At 33.1% G+C, this 20,100-nt stretch overlaps 1 protein-coding gene across 1 annotated transcript in view; it reads right to left on the bottom strand.

Annotated features, from left to right (window-relative positions):
• The window catches only part of LOC135213818 (alpha-1,3-mannosyl-glycoprotein 4-beta-N-acetylglucosaminyltransferase A-like), a 165,910-nt gene that overhangs the window by 8,999 nt on the left and 136,811 nt on the right, over positions 1 to 20,100 (bottom strand). The window contains 1 exon segment of the mRNA XM_064247932.1: positions 13,938 to 14,045. Coding sequence (XP_064104002.1) covers positions 13,938 to 14,045 — 108 coding nt within the window.

The following is a 20,100-nucleotide window of genomic DNA, read 5'->3' as shown; positions in this document are numbered from 1 at the left end:
CAAATGTCTTTAATTCTGTATTCATTATTTTCTGTGTTTAATTATTCCAGATACTAACAGAGGTTGCTCTGAGTGCCCATTAGTATCTACAAAGATATCTAAGAATGCAGTAGTAGGTATTTCCAAAGACATGTTCAGAAAGGGACTCTTCCAAGCTGGAAAGCTGGAAAGAGCACGAAAATATCACTGGAAAATAAACTGAAAATCCCAACCAGTTTTGAAATGGTTCTGAAGTTCAGCAAGCAATTCACTTCTCTACCAGTAAAAAGAGAATCCTCCAAGAGTCAAAAAAGAAAAGCAAAAATGCTGTACACTGAAAAACTAACAATCAGCTAAATGCTACTAAAAATGATGAAATTAGGTTATATGCAATACAACAATCAGTATAGAAAAATTAGATTCCACTAGTTCTGCAAATGTGGACTATTAAATGAAAATAACTGTTTTGGCAACAAAGCTCTCCGTATGGATAAATCTTAATTCAGTGTATCATGCAAGATTTGTTTGCATGCATTCTGAAATCTCTGTATAAGATTACATTTTGTTCATGTAATATATTCAAACGTTTCAGTTTAAAAGGTTTAAAAAAATTCCTACGCTATGTGCAAAAAAGTTATAAAGTTTCTGGTCTTTTATGAAAATATTTGTGTTGGATCTTCTTTTTATTTGTTGAGTAGCATCGATTCTTGTCTCATTTTCCTAACTTCTCTTGTACAGTAATACGAAATCTATTAACAATATAATATTTTACAGCATCCTTTCTGTATACCTTTATTAGATCTAAGTGTCATCCAAAATGTTTTATGGCTTTAACAATGTCAATAAAATTTACATACAGTATGGTAGTTATAATCAAGGTACAATACGGTGTACTACTTATCGTTCAAGATCAGTAAACTATACAAAGATAGTATGTAATCTTTTTTACAGTACAGTATTACAATGAATCTGATGCAATTTAAGCATAACAAAACTCACACAAATGTATAAAATATGTTTGGTATGGAAGGCAAAAATACTTTAACATCAGGAGACTATAACAACATGAAAAATCCACAGTTTCTGAGTACTATTCTATAACCGCTTTGAAGGTAAAATTCTTATTCTTTCTGTTAATATAAAGAAATGAGACATTTTTATTTTGCATTTAACCAAAACCTGTAAATAAATCTTCATCAGGAGGCTGAAGTACTGTGTATTTTATATGTATACTGTAGCTATGCTTAATACATCACAGTATGTACGAGTAATACATAATTAATATTGTAAAGTTCCCACAAGAACACTGCTCCAACTAAATTACAGTAGATGGAGAATATGAAAAGGTTTATATCATCCAAAATATTTTATCTAACATTCTAATACATTTACTTGCAGGTTATTCAAAACTATGTACAGAAATGTGTATAAAATACTCTCTTTTAAAGGGTAAAATGAAAAATGGGGTCATCAAATTTGAACAAAGCGTAAAACTCAATATGTAAAATGGAATATAAAATTTTTTTAGAAGTAATTTGTATTTTTCCTAGGTATACAAACTACAGCCTTTTAGATATAGGAGTATCCTTCAATGCAAGATGGATTCGTTATTGAACTTGGTAGTTTACCACTGGCTAAGGGGGTGAGTGGGGAATATCCCTTACTTAGCTACCAACTCTGGCAACATTTCCTTCAGCTGCAAGGACCAAGCTAAGCAATTGAAGTAGGTTGAATATATAAGCCCTGGTTTGTATAACTAGGAAAAATACAAATCACTTAAAAAATATTTGTTATTTGTTCCTAAAGGAATACAAACCATTGCCTTTTATATCCAGGTGAATTACCCACTAGGTAGGTGTCAGTCCTTGTTGACTGACTAAACCTGAACAACATCCGGAAATGTCACATTACCAGTTGCATATACACCACTGACATAGAGGGTATGACAGATACCCAATATTTGAAGAAAATGTAGATTAACAACGCTCTGGGTCTAAGTGTAACAAGGTTACATAAGAACAGATCCTCCTGGCACTTGAAGCACTATAAACAGGTGTCTATCATCAGCCACCAACAACCCAGAATTTGGAGCATATCCAGGTGTAAGATGAAAAGAAATGGAAGTTGGAGGAAGAAAAGAGCTGGAGGTTGCTTGGCAGCATCACAAGGGATCACTGCCTCCAAAAGAACACATTTCACATATGGTATGTCACAGGGGAAAGACAATACGAACTTTACCCCTGCAAAATGACCAACACTTACATGGGTCTACTGCTTAGAGGAACATGAGGTGATTACCCAAGTCCCTCACACCAGCAAATAGACACAAACTATTAAAAACTATGGCTACAAAAAGAAGCAATGTAATTGCAAGGAAACAAGAGTAGCAAGATACTTATCTAGTCCAACAAGCACACAGGGTTGTGATCATGGAAATGGAATCTTCCTTATCTTATGGCTGAAGAAAAAGTGGCAAATGTTGATGGGTGAGTGAGAGGTATTCCCCACTCATCCCTCTAAACCACTGGTTAACTATCTTGTTGCCAAGTTCAATGACCAATCCAGCTTGTGCTGAAGGATATTTTGTATATAAACAAGCTGAAGGATATTCCTGTACAGTACAAAAACATGTAGTATTTCCTCTTTTCAACATCTCTACTGCTTCCCTGTGTCTCTTCTACAACTGTACAAGCTTCAACAGGGCTCAATTTAACTAACGTTTCACTGGGATGTTTTCCCTTTCATTCCCCCTGGAATTCTCCATAAACACTGCATGCTGAAAGGTACCAAAAGGGGAGTTCATTTCATTCAGGGTTCAATTTAAATGAAGACTAACAAATGCAGTGCTCCTATCTTGAATAGGGTTAGAAACTTGTTTGAGTTATTATGTTATTTTGAGTTCTATAACCCGGCAGGCTGGGAGTTATGATGACATAGCAGTGTGCTTTATTCAGTGCTAACAAATGCATGAGAAAGCAAGAGAACACGTACTGATACTGTCAGTATTTGCTTGTCAGATTACTGGCCTTACTCACCTACACTGCAATCAAAATCACATCCATTCAAACATTACCCCACAATTAAAATGGCAGAATTGTTTGTTATGTACTTTAATTATTTCTTGAAGTTGAAATTCATAAAATAAATAAAGATTTCATCAATTGCCATCTCATTTCAATACAATACTTGATATATTAGTATGGTGGAATTTTTTCCCCCATAAAGGATACATAATGTGGAATTCAGTGCTTTAAGACGGTTGGTATCTAATACATTTACAGATAGACTGGCACAATGAAAAATAAAGCTTATAATGAATATGATATTATGTATGAAAGTTTTTGCACAATTTCACTTGCTCTCTCTGACAGGACAATGTGGTATTGCCAAAAATCTATGGAGAGAGAGAGAGAGAGAGAGAGAGAGAGAGAGAGAGAGAGAGAGAGAGAGAGAGAGAGAGAGAGAGAGAGAGAGAGAGAGAGAGAGAGAGAGAGAGAGAGAGAGAGAGAGAGTCTTAGTCTTACAGTCTTACAGTTTGTTCGGGTTGCCCCAGGTCCCTCAGTGTGAGGCACCTCTAATGTCTACCAGAGAGTTGCTAGTACATCTTCCGGTATATTTTGCATCTTCCAATCTTGGATGGTCTGGGATGCAGTTTAGATATTTGTCGAGCTTATTCTTAAACACATCTACGCTCACTCCTGATATATTCCTCAGATGAGCTGGCAACACATTGAATAGACGCTGCATTATTGATGCTGGTGCGTAGTGGATTAATGTCCTGTGTGCTTTCCTTATTTTTCCTGGTATAGTTTTGGGCACTATTAATCTACCTCTGCTTGCTCTTTCTGATATTTTTAGTTCCATGATGTTTTCTGCTATTCCTTCTATCTGTTTCCATGCCTGAATTATCATGTAGCGTTCTCTTCTCCTTTCTAGACTATATAATTTTAAGGATTGTAGTCTTTCCCAGTAGTCAAGGTCCTTAACTTCTTCAATTCTAGCTGTACAGGACCTTTGTATACTCTCTATTTGTGCAATATCCTTTTGATAGTGTGGGTACCATATCATATTGCAATATTCAAGTGGACTACGAACATATGTTTTATAAAGCATAATCATGTGTTCAGCTTTTCTTGTTTTGAAGTGCCGTAACAACATTCCCATTTTTGCTTTACATTTTGCCAAAAGAATTGCTATTTGATCATTGCATAACATGTTCCTATTCATCATCACACCAAGGTCTTTAACTGCTTCCTTATTTGTGATTGTCTCATTACGTATTAGGTCCCCTATATGCATATAGCTTTCCTTCTCTGTCTCCATAATTTATTGATTCAAATTTATCAGAGTTAAGTACCATCCTATTTACATCTGCCCAATCATATACTTTGTTAAGGTCTCTTTGTAGAGCGTTCCTATCTTCATCACAAGTAATTTCTCTACTTATTCTTGTGTCATCGGCGAAACTACTCACTACCGAATCCTTAACATTACTGTCTATGTCTTCAATCATAATAACAAACAGTATTGCAGCTAACACCGTACCTTGTGGCACACCGGATATTACCTTGGCTTCATCCAATTTTTCATCGTTTGCAATAACTATCTGTTTTCTGTTGTGTAAAAATTCTTTTAGCCATCTTCCTACTTTATCCACGATATTGTGTTTTCTAATTTTCTTCGCTAATATATTATGGTCTACCTTGTCAAAAGCTTTTGCAAAGTCTAGATAAACCACATCTGTTTCATTTCCGCTTTTCATATTTTTGAATATGTTCTCACGGTCGACTAACAGTTGGGTTTGTGTACTTTTTCCGGGTACGAAACCATGTTGTCCTATATTAAACAAATTATTTTTTATTAAATGTTTCATAATATTTTTCTTCATTACCCTTTCATACACTTTCATAATATGTGATATTAGACTCACAGGCCTATAATTACTTGCCTCTAGTCTTGATCCACTTTTGAAAGTAGGGGTGATATATGCTAATTTGTGCTCATCATAAATTTTCCCTGTATCTACATTTTGTCTTAATAATATTGCAAGTGGCTTTGCGATAGAATGAACTACTTTCTTTAACAAAATAGCAGGAACTCCATCAGGCCCTGCAGCAGCTCCATTTTTAATTTCATTAATTCCCTGCACAATATCAGCTTCATTAATTTCTATGTCAGCTAAGTATTCACTATTTTCGTCCCTTACTTCTATATCATTATCTTCATTATCTATTCTAGGGGTGAATTCTCTCTTATATCGTTCTGCCAGTATGTTGCAAATTTCCTTTTTTTCATTCGTTAATCTCCCTTCAATTCTTAGAGGGCCTATTTCTATTCTTCGTTTATTCATCTTTTTCGCATATGAGTATAATAGTTTGGGGTTTTGCTTGATATTTATTAGGGTTTTTGTGTTTTGCTTGATATTTATTAGGATTTTTTCTTCCAAGTCCCGTTTTTCATTTTCTTTTGATTGTATAATCGTTTGTTCTGCATTTTCTATCTTACTTTTTAGTTCTATAACTTTCAATGCATTTTTTTCTTTTTCTTTTGCAAGACCTTTTTCCACTTTCTGATTTTCTTGAACAAGATCCTTCTGTCTGTCTCTTGGTATGCATGACTGATGTTTACTTTTCTTCTTTGGTATATATTTATCCACTATTTTCTCTAATATTTTATATAATATCTCCGTATTTACCCTTATGTCATCACTTACGAAAATGTTATCCCAATCTTTGTTTAATTCTTCATTTATTTCTGACCATTTTATATTTTTACTGTAGAAGTTGTATTTTCCATATCCTTCCCACTTTTTCATTTCTTGCTTATCTCTGTTTTCACTTGCTTTGGAATGGACTGTTAATTCTATGACATTATGGTCTGAAATACTCGCATTATAAACTATTATTTCTTTAACATAATTCATCTCGTTCACAAATACTAGGTCTAAAGTATTTTCCTTTCTTGTTGGCAGGTGATTTATTTGTTGAATGTTGTATTCTAGTAGCATATCTAATAGCTTTTCGAATTGCCTCTTATCTTCTGCACTACTATTACTCTCTTTTTTATATGTATAAGTACAACCACAATCTCCTATTCGTTCTTTCCAGTCTACGAAAGGAAAGTTGAAGTCTCCAGATAGGAGAATAGTAAAGTCCTTGTGATTTCTACATATATCATCCAATTTTTCTATTATTAAGTCAAATTCTTTAGTATTAGGAGGTCTATATATTACTATGTTCATTAATTTTTCAGATTCAAATTCTACCGCTATTTGTTCACATTCTGAGTTACTATATTTCTCATATATTTTTCTTGTTTTTGTCTTTCCCATATATTGCGGTTCCCCCTTGATTCCTATTTTTTCTATCTGATCTATAAGTTTGGAACCCTTTTATTTGATCATCATTCCCAGTCTCTTGGGAATACAGGTTTCACTTACATTCATTATATCTATTTTCTTTTCAATTTGGGTTAGTTCTTCTAAGTACTCTATTTTTCTTTTTTAGTTACTCGTAACTAAACCCTGCGCATTCATCACTATGATGGTTTGCGTGTTTTCTCCTTCATTTAATATTGGTAATAATAAGGATTTTCCCATGTCTCTTTCCTATTCTGGTATGTTGTTCTTTTTTTCATTTCCAGAAATTCTGACATTAAAAAATCCAACTTTTCCATAATATTTGATCTTCTTTCATCATAATGATTCATTTTGTGTCTGAATCTGCAATTTTCTCCGTTTCTGCAATATCCTCTTGCATAATAAATACAGTTATTATCTCTTGAGTAGAATTTTGGAGCTGATGCTTTGAAATTTTTTGCTGACATCTCTGCATATCTCGTTAATGGCTTGCTTTTTTCTTTTACCTGATATTCTTTATTCCTCTCTTTATTTGTTTCTTTCTTATTTTGGATTTTATTACTTGATTGATTATTTATTTGATTATGATTCATGGCTACAGGGTGCATATATTTACATTTTTTGTCAAACTTACATCCTTTTCCTTCTTTTAGGTTTTTGCATATTTTTGGATGCAGATCTCTGCAATCATCCTCATAGCCATCTAGGTATGCACATTTACCATATATTTCATAGTTGTGACATACCTTAGGATGTTTGTAGTAACATCTTTCTCCAAATCTGCAATTCCCTCTTTTCAGAAGGTTGCAGACTTTGTCTTTTTTGTCTATTTTTCCTCTTTCCCGTCATTGTGTAGATCTGGGTAGAGCCTCTTCGGGATTTTCTTTTGTGTTGTCATATCGTAATTTATTTCTTCGTAAGTATGCTGCTTTATTGCCTCATATGTAGTATCAATAATTATCTCTGCATCCATACTTTTATCTTGTTCTTTGTTTTCCTTATTTTTTTCTGTCACTTCAGTTTTGTTTACTTCACTTCCGTTTTCCTCTTCTTCTTCTTCCTCTTCTTCTTCATCCTCAACTATTTGTACCTTCAATCTTGATTTAATAACATTGTCTATCCACGATAGACATGTTGAACAAAATATTCTTGTATCTTTTCTCATATCTTGCATTACCTCAACACACTGTGGATGGGTCGGAATGTTGCATGCAGCACATTTTCTGATTAGGTTTTGTGGATTAACTATGCTATACCACACCTTACACAGTTTGCATGCTTTTGGCATTCTTTTTCCTAATGCATCAATTAGGATATTCACAAGGTTCACCTTATTCATTTTCTTTGTCGGAATATGTTGGTTTATGTATATTTTCTTTATGAGTCTCTTGACCACTTGGATTTTATTTGGAACTTCTTCAATTATTTTCAAGATGTTTTCAGTTGATTTGTTCCAGTTTGAAGGATTATATCCTTCTAATATATCTATGAATGCTTTTGTATCTTTTTGGTTAGGACTGTTGCTGATCTCATAGATGAGAAATGCCAGTTCCCTTCCTGCTACCTCATCGTATTGCGAATCTGCCAAGCAAGCTAAATTTTGCCATTTCTTTCCGCAGTTGGAACTTACTGCCATCTTGTTCTGATTTACAGTATTTCACTTGATAAACTAACTTAGAGAGAGAGAGAGAGAGAGAGAGAGAGAGAGAGAGAGAGAGAGAGAGAGAGAGAGAGAGAGAGAGAGAGAGAGAGAGAGAGAGAGAGAGAGAGACGAGAGAGAGAGAGCACTTTTGAAAGTAAACTATTTAATCTGAAATGACATTATAATTTTAAGTGACATTCTCTGTTTCCTTAGAGGCACTCATTAAAAAAAGAAGACTACATAGTCATCTGATTCTTTCTAAATTTAAGAAACAGCATGAAATATGCAACACAACTTGAAATATTTCTCAATAATAATTAATTTAATAGTAAAATCTGTTAAGCTTTGTTGATTTTTTGAATTTTACAAATAAGTCATCATGGCCGGTTTGAAATCTATTTCTCGTTTCTCATCTGTTCACTGAACATTCTGACATGAGCAAAACAGTGTTCTACAACTGATATAAATAATTTACAAAGTAATCAACATACCGGTACCTATATGCATTTTCCTGGAATGGAACAGATATATTTCTAAGGAAAGAAAAATGGTCAAACTTTTTGGAGGTTTCCACGAAGCAAAAACAAAAACCAGCACATCTTTACAGCTTAAGCTGTGGATATAACATTCAGATTACTATAGACACATGACGCGTTCAAAAACATCCAAGCTTGAGAAAAACATAACATTCAAAACACTAAGCTGTATTACTGACAGACATGTACTGTCTATGCAATTAACTCTACACTTCTATTAAATCAATACTTCTAAGAGGAAACAGCAAACCAAAAAAATATAAAAAAAAGTACTCGTAACTGCAAGACGAGTGTAAAATCAGCACTACGGTGAAAGAACAAACATATCCATAAGTTTGATAACAAAATAGTGAAAGAAACTATAATTGGAAATGAGGTTTCTACTTCAGCCACATGTGCACTTTTAATGACTACCTTTAGACCTTTCCTGTATTTCTTCACGTTGTGAGAATTCGCTACTGGAATGCCTACTGCAGTTTTATCCTGAAATTCATTTAAATATGTATGCTTATAATTGTGTTGGATTTCTAGGCAAGATGCACTTAATGTTGAAGCATTCTAGGAACTGGCTTACACAGAAAGTCACAAAACAGTAAATATGAAAAAAACATGTAAATTGTAAAGACATGCAAAACATGAAGTACCTATAATCCAATCCAAAAAGTTTGTAAAATTGAATCACTAAGAGCAAATAGTACAAATAAAAAGCTCAATAGGTATAGTACATATGATCAGACAACATGAAAATAATTAAGGGAAGGGTTTCAAAGCATAACACTGGAGACAGGAAAATAACATTTTAATTAACACTCCACCCTCCTGAGAAGGATAAGGACACTAAATGGACATTTAAAGGAAGTATTAATACCTAATTCAATACAATAAGTAAAAAAGTGATACACTTTACCTTTATACATGGCTAAGTGTAGTAAGCTGTGTGTATGTTCTAAATCATTCAATTTGATAATGGGGATTTCACTAAAAGATACTGATATGAAAACAGAACGCTTAGGTGTTTTGCCTGTGAAAACTGATACAGGATAATCAATTTTACTATACAAAATTCAATGCAAATTTATGCAAACCAAGAATATGGCATGGAACAGGATCATAAAAATTACAATAAAATGTAAAAGGCCAATAAAGGTTGAAATGTGCTGAAAACAAACTAACTGAATATTATCAGGGTTATACTGTCAATTAAAGAGGATCTCATATTTTTCTTTAATGCAGTACTAATAATTTTGTTTATATCATGACCGAAACAACTAAACGACAGATTTTTAAACAGAAATGTTTACTCACAAAATATACTTGAAAGTTTTCCAATACTATTAGTAACCAGCATACTGTATCTCATAGTAAGGAACTTTGAGTTACAGCATATAATAACGGTTGACAAAGTGTAATTTTTCCCAATTCAAGAATACATGCCTGCATCTAACTCATCAAGCAACTTGTGGTATGTGCAACTTTCATATCTGGCAATAAGTCGGAATTCATTCTCTCCAATTAAACCACGCAAGAACTGCCCTATTTTTCCTCCAAAATGTTCCGAGGCCTCCCTCCTCTCACAACAAGACTTCCAATACACTACTTCAAGAAATGCCGTGCTAATTTTAAACAATGCTGTTGTGTTCCTTGTGCGTTGTTCCTATACAAAGGAGGGCTTTAGGTCTAAATGGCTCCCAGATGTGTCTGTTAAAGTGTTACAGGTGATATATCACAGACAAAAAAGGGATTAAGGAACCAAGCCTATTAAACCTCGCAACGTGAAAACTCCCAACTTTGGGAACACATAAAATCATATAAAAAGATTAAGGGAACCAGAGCATAGCTTGAGCAAGGAAATAAACAATGATAACCATTCTTCATCGGCTGATATTTTCTATGTAATACAAAAATAATAATACAATACTAAATATTTTGAGTCCTATTTTTCTTCTGCTTATATTCTGTAAGGTAACAGACACATATGACATTCATTATTGCTTTCAAAACGGAGCTACCACAGTGTATCATTCATGTAACAGTAGTATTTGTTTACCTGAGGGAACAATTGTTGGTTGAAAATGCTCAACCTAGTGATATTATTAACAACTAATAACCTAACACTAAAAATTACATGAGAAAAAATCACTAGTATATTTAGTAGTGTACATAGTACGTACTCAAAATCAATGAATCCCCAGTTAAAGGAACTCAGGTTGTTTTCAATATGAAGAAACTTCCTCTTTCCTTTAATTTTCATTATGGAAACCATACATATTCTATTTATACTAGTTCAGAAATATATATGTCTCTCATGAAGTACATTTTGACAAGATAAATTGGCTATGCTTACAAACCTTCTTTCATATTGCCTTGACATAAGGTTCACAAGGAAATGGTAACTTTATTTGCTGTGCTCAAATCTCTAGAAATATATCTAATTCTTCTCAGCCAAATCAGAGGAATAAATATCACATGTTTGCACTTAATGACTCATCCACCAGGAAAAATGCTCTACAGTATCCCATAACTACAGTAAGCTTTCTTAACATGAGGTAATGAATCTTAAACATTTACTATTTTGCTGAAAGAGCCAAGGTAGCAAAACCATGTTATTCTTTCTGATGATCAAAGAGTTTAAATCACTTATCTGCTCTTTCTTTTTATCCTTGGCCTTTTGCCATTCATTATTATATCATTTTCAGTAAGCATTCTACATACTGCTGATCTAAATGGACTTGCTTTGGCAGAATCTGTTGTTAATTTAGACCTCTATTATGTTAAAATCTTATTCACCTCCCAGTCATCCATGATGCACAGTTTTATTTCAGGGCTAGGGTCGCTGCAACGTTTTTTAAACATATGTGGCTCTAATATGCTGAAATCAAATTTATTTATACAACACTGTACTTCACTTGCATGTAAATATCTTGGTTAGTTCCAACTAAATGATGTTTCATAGACGGTACAAGTCAGTGTGCAAGAATAAGCCTCATTTATTGATGAGGTCAGGTCAGCCCTTGTAATTTCAACCATTAGCTCCTATTTAAACGGTAATAACTACTGGGGTGCATAGAGAGTAAGCCATTATCTTGTGCACCCTAGGAAAACAAGAAGCACAATGTACAGTTAATGATAATATACCTTTTGAGAGAAACTATTTGCCAGATGTTTAACTAGATCTAATAGTCATTTCTTTCCACATCAAGGTTGAACAATGCAGAAAGTTATTGTTTCTACCCTCAAAATACTACAAACTATATTCCAATTTCTCCCAGAAATAACATAAGTTAAATAATCCAGTACTACGTATACTTCCCATCACACCAAGGAAACATGGATATGAAAAAATGTCACCACCATCAGGAAGGGCAGGAAATATATCTCATGTAGAGAATACAAAAGTGTCTATTAATTCTAAGTTCACAATGATTGGTCATTAATTGAATTCTTCCACAACACGATGCAAACCATTTTCAAACATTTTCCCAGTGCTGAAATCAATACAAAATCTCACCCTATAACCTGTAAGTACCAATGCTTCAAAGGGGCACAACCACGTGAGAGCACATAAAAACTCATTAATATATTGCAGCACCAACTTCCTAATGGATATTTGATTTGTAATGTGCTTCATATACATGTCATTTGTTCTAAATATATTTTGGTTAAAACAAATATACCTATAAAAGAAACTACAATGGCATGATTTCATTATTTGCATTAGTCAATTATGAAATACAAGCACGAGCTTGCTAAAATTTTGCGAATTGAAGGAATTTCCCATACAACAGATATGTCTAAGATTTGTCTCTTTAAATCATGAACAATCACTTCTCTGGCTCTATTTTAATCATTATGTACTGCAATGATTGTCAGCCTTAGAAAATTAATGAAATACTAATCATTTGAAATTATATATCTTCAGTTCAAGAGTGCAGTTCAAATATATATCTTCAATTCAACAGTGGAAATGGTTGAATCCCCTCAGACCTTGGCATTAAGTTGTAAGTTGAGTTACGTACATATATCTTAGTTTAACCAGACCACTGAGCTGATTAACAGCTCTCCTAGGGCTGGCCAAAGGATTAGATATTTTTATGTGGGTAGGAACCACTTGGTCACTTAGCAATGGGACCTACAGCTTATTGTGGGATCCGAACCACATTATATCGAGAAATTAATTTCTAGTCACCAGAAATAAATTCCTCTGATTCTGTGTTGGCCGAGCTGAGAATCAAACTTCAGGCCATCGGATTGGTACCCGAGCACAAAAACTACTCGTCTAACAAGGAACTTGGCATTAAGTTATAAAACTCAACAACTTAATACATGTTTGTTATGTTTGTCCTTTCAGTGAACGCTATATCTAAATCACAAAGAGATTAATGATGTATTGTTATCAGTTTCAAAATTTCTGTAAAAATCTATGAACTATGCTGCAGTAACTGGTTCACTGATTGTAGACCAATACTATAACTGAAAAACAGGCTAAAAATTAGAAGTTTCTGTCATTGTGAAAACACATGAAAAATTCCAAAATTATAATTTTGTTTAACCAGCCACAGAACTAATAAATGTTTAGATTTTATACAAATACTAATTAAATTTCATATTTCAATTTCTATTAAGCACTACATACTTCATAAAAAATAAACCAGGCTACCTGAGGATTACTCATAAAAGCAATACTACTACTAAACTTAATATTTTGAGAATAAGCAGTCCTTTTGAAAATACAAATGAAATAAAAAATAGTGGCCACTAAAATTCTCTGAAATTTTGCATGTGTTAAACCGCCCCACCAATATACGAGGACACCTGACAATTTTCAGTGGTAGCTATAAAAAAACGGTTATCAGTTTTTTGTCAGTGCTCACATATTCATTTCTGAAAGACTGACAGATGATCATCTTGAGTGTTTAATTTACAAAATAACATTATGACTACATTATCCACAAAAAAGTGACAAGGATGTGATATTAAATCAGCATGCAACATCATCAAGCTGGCTGTATGACACATGAATGTCCAACAATGATGAATCAGTGATCACTCCCCATGACAACTAGAAATATGCATCCAACTTATGGCTTAAACTGTGAATTATCAACATAAAAAAAGTGAGAATTCTGGGTGGATGCAAAAGTTCATGGTCATCACTATGTACAAAAAACCAACCGTTTTTCTAATTTATAAATATCAAAAGTAGAGTTGAATTTATGGATGATGCACAATGCTTTCTGAAAGCTCATGCAAGGGTTTTAAATCAGGGGGTAGAATTATACTGAAGGACCTGAACTTTCAATGTGAGTATACTGTATAGCTTTTAAGCTTACAGTAAGACAATGGTAAAACAATCTATTAAAAAAGAGGTTGAGAGAAATAGAAGTGAAGAGTTAAGCAGACACAAAGAATGTAACAAGCTCACCTTCAGCTTTTGCACTTTGCCCTTGAGTGACGAGTGGGTCCCTATGTGTTGGAATAAAGATGGCTTGAAATGAATCCAGACATTTTCCTTCGCCTTTTTACAGTGCTTCTGTATGTGGTAAATAATTTATCATAATTAAGTTTTCAGTCATCTTCTACATGAATCTGTCTATATACTGTATTGCAATAAATATTATGGATGTTTCTGCTTATGACAAATTTAATCAATTTCTATGATGGATTCTGTCTATAATGCAATGAACACTTCGGTAAGAAAAATTTGTTTAAAAGACTGCTTGATGATAATGATCATATTCAGGATTAAATTAATAGTCTCTCAATTCTCCATAACTAATACTACATATTTACAAGGATCAATTATATTCTAACAATCACCCAAAATCATTTATCACAACTAAATTGCTAGAAAATTACTAGAAATCCCAAAATTCCCAAATCAGTGTTGTACCAATATTTACAAAATAAGCACAAAGCAAGCAACATGCAACAGCTGTCAAAGAATGTTAGTAATATGCAAAATACTTAGCTGCTTGTTTAGGACTACATATACAGTACCTTCAACTTTCCTGCGGATTAAGTTAATATAACACATGTGCATATAAAACATGAAAAAGAAAAAGAGGACGTTAGAGTTCAATTAAAATTCCTTACCCGGCAGTGCCTTAGACTGTACAAGTCTGACAATAGACACGAATCTTCTGTCGAGGTATGTACAAAAAGTTCACACAATAATGCTTAAAATTATTCTGTTATTCCTTACATTAATCATATACTTAGATACCTGAAATAAGAAAAGCCTATACAGTATAAAGCTTCGCAAAATTCCCAAGCTACCGACAATCCAGAGCCTAAGCCAGATTCCTATGCTGGTTTCTATATATCCTCAGTTTGCATTAATCTAAATATTCTGATTTTCCAACATTTAAAATCTCAATCCAGAAATTCTCATTCCGAATAAAAAGTTAAATAGATATTTCATGCTCAAGGAGTCACTAAAAAAAATTAAGAAATTTCCTGTTGGAAAATAACCTGAGGTCATACTTGCATCAACTGAGAGCTCCCCACTTCCAAAATGCAAATCTCTCAGCCATAATCATGTAAGCCATGCTAATTTGTTTACAACTTCAAAATACATGAGATCAAATGCTCGTTTATTTTTCTGTTTTATTTTATAAGTTGCAAGAGCACTGTTACTTAGTAACCTGAGGACATGTTTTGCATATCTTTATTCTTTTGCTGATACTAAAAACTATATCATGTCAAAACACTGAAAATCCTACTGAGTACATACTTGGCCACTTTCAATAACTTATCTTTAATTTTCTACAAAATATGACGTCATAATTTATAACTGAATTCATGATAAAAAGAGGAAATGCAAGAAAACAGAATATGTACTGTATAACATCTCTAATTGAGCTAGATGTGGATGGCTAGAATAATGCATCATTTTGAGAAAATTACCATTAACCAATTAATTAAATTAATTCATTCATTCATTGAGTAGTTTTGTATGTACATATACTAGGTACTTTTATTTACCAGAGATCAAATAAATGATATATATTTGTGGGTAGTCTTGAAAGCATTACCAGTAATCCCAAATTAAGTAAATTAGATTTTTAGTGATCAATACATCTGATTGAAAATGCAAAGCCTATGTAGCTTTATTGCAAAGATAAAAAAATGAATATTATTGCACTGCAATGGAAAATATTACATAAAACAGCTGCTTCAAAGATAAAACAGAAACCAAAAACTGGTGCAAAAAATAAGTGTAAACAATCTATTGGTCTAATTACAAAAAAAAAAAAAAAAAAAAAAAAACTAAATTCTACCATCTTTTTTATTGAAATAAATAAAAATTAAACTTAGTTCTTTGAGACTATACAATGTTTGGTATGTTAACACATACTTTACAGGTATTCTGAGCTTTGATACGTCTTTAAGCTGTCATTTACGATTTTGATAATATGCATTTTAGATTACACAAACCACTGTGTTAAATGAGCTCTTAACTTCCAATCACAGTATGAAACAGGCAGATTTTCATTCAAAACTAGTTTTCAAGTGATATTGCACATAAAAAGTGCAGTATTCCCTTTTGGCCTACTTCCTCAACATATACAGTATTCCAAAAGGTTTATGAGACTATGCTTGTTATAAAATATGGAGCTCATGAATACACTCATTATGTTACATGAACCTCCTTAATTCATTATTATCATTCATTCTCGGGAATATCATAATGGTACTCAGGAGCAATGCTATAAAGTTGAGTAGAATGATGTTCATGGCAATATATCACCACTAAGGTAACGAAAAAATAATGGTTAATTTATCCCAGTACTTATAGCGTTCAGAGAGTGACATCTTGATGTCAGTGGAACTGGTTATCTCGAAAATAAATTATTAAGAACTCTGGATCAATGCTGGGAGTCACTAGTGTGGCTTATAGTTTTTTTTCCAGAAGCTTAAATACCGAAGCAAAAATGAAATCCAGACTGAGACAAGAAATTCAAAGGCTTTCTGGCAAATGTAAATGGTACTAAGAGCAACGATGACTAATATCAAGTTTTGAATACAACAATCAAGCATGAGATATACTACGAGTATAGTTGAAAAGCACTGGTCATCACTAATACATACTGACCAAAATGGCAATACATAATAGTAGTAAGCCCTTTTATAATGAAGGTAAACAGAGAGTGCTAGGAAGATATGGACTGGAGATAACCATATAAAATAAATGAAATCATCAGTTTTCAGTGAAACCAGGCAAACAATATCACAAAACAAATTTTAATTCAATGATCATGATCATATTAAAAGCAATAGTTTAAGCACACATTAGCAACCTTCGCCACCTGGCTTAGTCTTTTAACAGAAGCTGGGACTACAGTGAATCATCATTATAATTTTGTTTGTCAAAGAGACATATATGACACAGAATAAATTTGAACCACAAATATCAAGAGAACTATTACCTTTAGTTTGAGAAAAAGGACACCAAAGGAACAAAACTTTTTCTCTTAATCAGACTGTTTCCACCTTAAAGGGAAGTTAAAACACATGTAACATGAAGTTTTGCTGCCATGATGAAACACAATCCGGACATTAGACATTATGCAACTAGAAAGACTTTAATTGTAGTATCTTCACTGTTTCACAGAGAATACTGTACAGTACTGCACATCAATGAGACTTAGATAACACATTTCATTTCAGGGATTATAGTTAGAAATAAGTGGATGATCCAAAACAGTACTGAATTACTAAGAAAATAAACAAAAATACTATATATGAAGCTTAATTAGTCTCTGGAATAAATATCTAATAATTCATACATTGGAAATCCATAATAAAACAGGCATCGTGCATGAAATAAATCTGATTAAGTTTCAAGCAAATCAGAGGGTTCAATATAGAGACTGGATTGTAAAATTATTGTTGATCAACAAATGAACTACGAAATATGTAACGCTGTGTTTTAAACCAATTCCTAAAAGTATGTGACAGGAAATGGATAAAAAAAATGGAAAAAACATTCCAATAGAACAAAGAGAAATGCAAAAACAAAGAATAAAATGGAAAAGTACTTTAGTCATAGTCCAGTAGTTATGAGGTTAACATTCCAGATCCTTTAGTAGAAACAGAAGCAATCCAAGCTAAATTAATAAAAAGTAACTGTTCTACCGAATAATGGATAAAACTCAAGTTTTAAATGACATCAAGTGGTATTTTTCCTTGAGATGACAGTGAAGCATGTGCTGATTCTCTATACTTTCATGAGAATGTCCTGTGACAGCTAAAGGTTAAGACTATTCAAGAACTGGTTAGAAGTGAATTCAGTGTGCAAGTTGTTTAATTTATCTATTAACTGGTGTCTCAGTGCAAAATACTGTACCAGACAAGAACAAAAATCACACCAAAATTCAAATCTGACGACACACGATGAGGTGCAACACACGTCACTCAGGTGCCACTGAAAGTTACATTGAGCAGTGTAGTGTCCCAGCATCAACATTACTACTCTGCAAGGTCTCAATTGCGATGAATGAATGGAAAAGAGGAAAAATAGGAGAGAGTGCATTTTTCAGCACTTGATGAAATGTGAAGTGCAGCTAATACTGACAAGAAAATCATCCAAGCAATACTAGGTGTTCAAAACACATACCGAGGACTGGTCAAATCGGCACACTTTGTTTTGAACTAGGTGGTCAAGAAGCCAGTCGCATGGCTTGTCATTGTGGAACACTAGTAAGAATGTCACCAATGCTGAGAGATCTATGGTCTTGAAAGTTTTCCCTGAAATACCATTGCATCTAACTGAAATCAAATATACTATCAAATAGTACTGTGCTGTAAGCAGAGATATTTTCCAGCTGGCATGATTACTGAACGTTGTTACAAATAGTGTAAACTTTTACCAGCACATACCATGGAAGTTAAACCCTCTGATACTATTAAGTTTCACATGGCTACAAAAAAAAAAAGACTGGTTTATATTATAACCACTGGAAACTTTAATCTCTTTAATAAACCAGAACTGGCTTTACTAATATTTCAGAAGCAAAGATAAACTTGAATATGGGAAATCTGTCTGCTATAAAACTCTAAGTCATAAAAATTTATGAATAGCCTTTTATACTATTCAGTTATTCATTACTTGTACAAATATACATACTAACAAAAAAAACCTGAAACTCTGAATAATCAAAGAACAAATTATGCTGAAGGGTCTTTTCTTATCTATAAAAAAGTGACTATATTTCCCAACCCATACAGAAACAATGGTTTATAGTTTCTCTGTAAAGACATAAGCATTTGCTGGAATTTGGAATCCATCTTGTGAAATGTATTATGAAAGATCATTTACTGATCCGAATTACATTTTCATAACAAGACATAAATGACTTAAATAGAGTGTAACCAAAAGAAGGAATGAATAAATAATATCACTGGAGACCAGAGGAAAAGGATGAAGAAATGTTTTACAAAAAAGGATGTGGGAAAAAATCTTCAATCACACCTCACGAATAAAACTCAATACACTCAGTCTACACTATGTTACCCTTTTTCCACTATTTCACTTCACCATTTTTAATCAACAGAGCAACTTTCTAGTTATAGATTAACCTAAATAAATTCAAAGCAGATAACTATAGGAAAAAAAGGGAAGTTTAACCTACTTGATGGCAAAAATTTAAGTTACGTATCATCCTAAACTAACACGTGGATATTTCATGGAAGGTACATTACGATAAACAACAACCATTCCTAAGTAAAAATGCTTACTACTGAAATACAATATACACGAACAATTAATATAAAGAAGTGGTAAGGTGGTGGTACAACAGTACAATGGGATACCAAATACATACTGTATGGAAAAAAATTGGTATAAAAACTACATGTAAATGGGCAACTAAAGATAATGCCAATTAATGTGATATGGAGATATGTATACATCTACAGTGAGCCCGCCATATTGCGTTCTCAAGATTCGTGGGCTCAGTTATTCGCAGGTTGCTCCATGCAACATATGTACCCGTTATTCGTGGAAAATTCGCCAATTTGCAGTACTATTTTTCATAGAGAAATATTCACTAAATAATGTATTTTCATTTATATTTCATGACTAAATGCACTTTTTGTAACAAAACTATCAAACTATTCTGGTATAAGCATTTCTACAGGGTTTTCTTGTGTTTTAACTATCAAAATAGGCAGTTCTAAGCATTTTTTGAGGGGTTTTACGTATTCATGGATTTTAGTTATTTGGAGGGGAGGAGGGGGTCTGGTATACATCTCCTGTGAATACAGGGGTCCACTGTACAGTAGTACCTCGAGATACGAAATTAATCCGTTCCGAGGCGCCTTTCGTATCATGAGGTTTTCGTAGCTTGGACCACCTTTTACATGTAAAATGGCTAATCCGTTCCAAGCCCTCCAAAAACACCCCAGTAAATTTCATAATAAAGCTAAATTGACCTATAAACAATGAAATACTACAACAATTTGGACCATTCAATATGTAACTTAATAATAAAAATGCAAAACCTGTAAATAAAGCGTATATTAGTGTACAAGAAATATTATTACTGTAACATAAAATGTGGAAGCTTACCTTTCGAGTGAGG

This window comes from Macrobrachium nipponense, chromosome 19 (assembly GCF_015104395.2).
Source record: "Macrobrachium nipponense isolate FS-2020 chromosome 19, ASM1510439v2, whole genome shotgun sequence".
Lineage (NCBI taxonomy): Eukaryota > Metazoa > Arthropoda > Malacostraca > Decapoda > Palaemonidae > Macrobrachium > Macrobrachium nipponense.
This window is presented reverse-complemented; position numbering and strand designations above follow the sequence as displayed.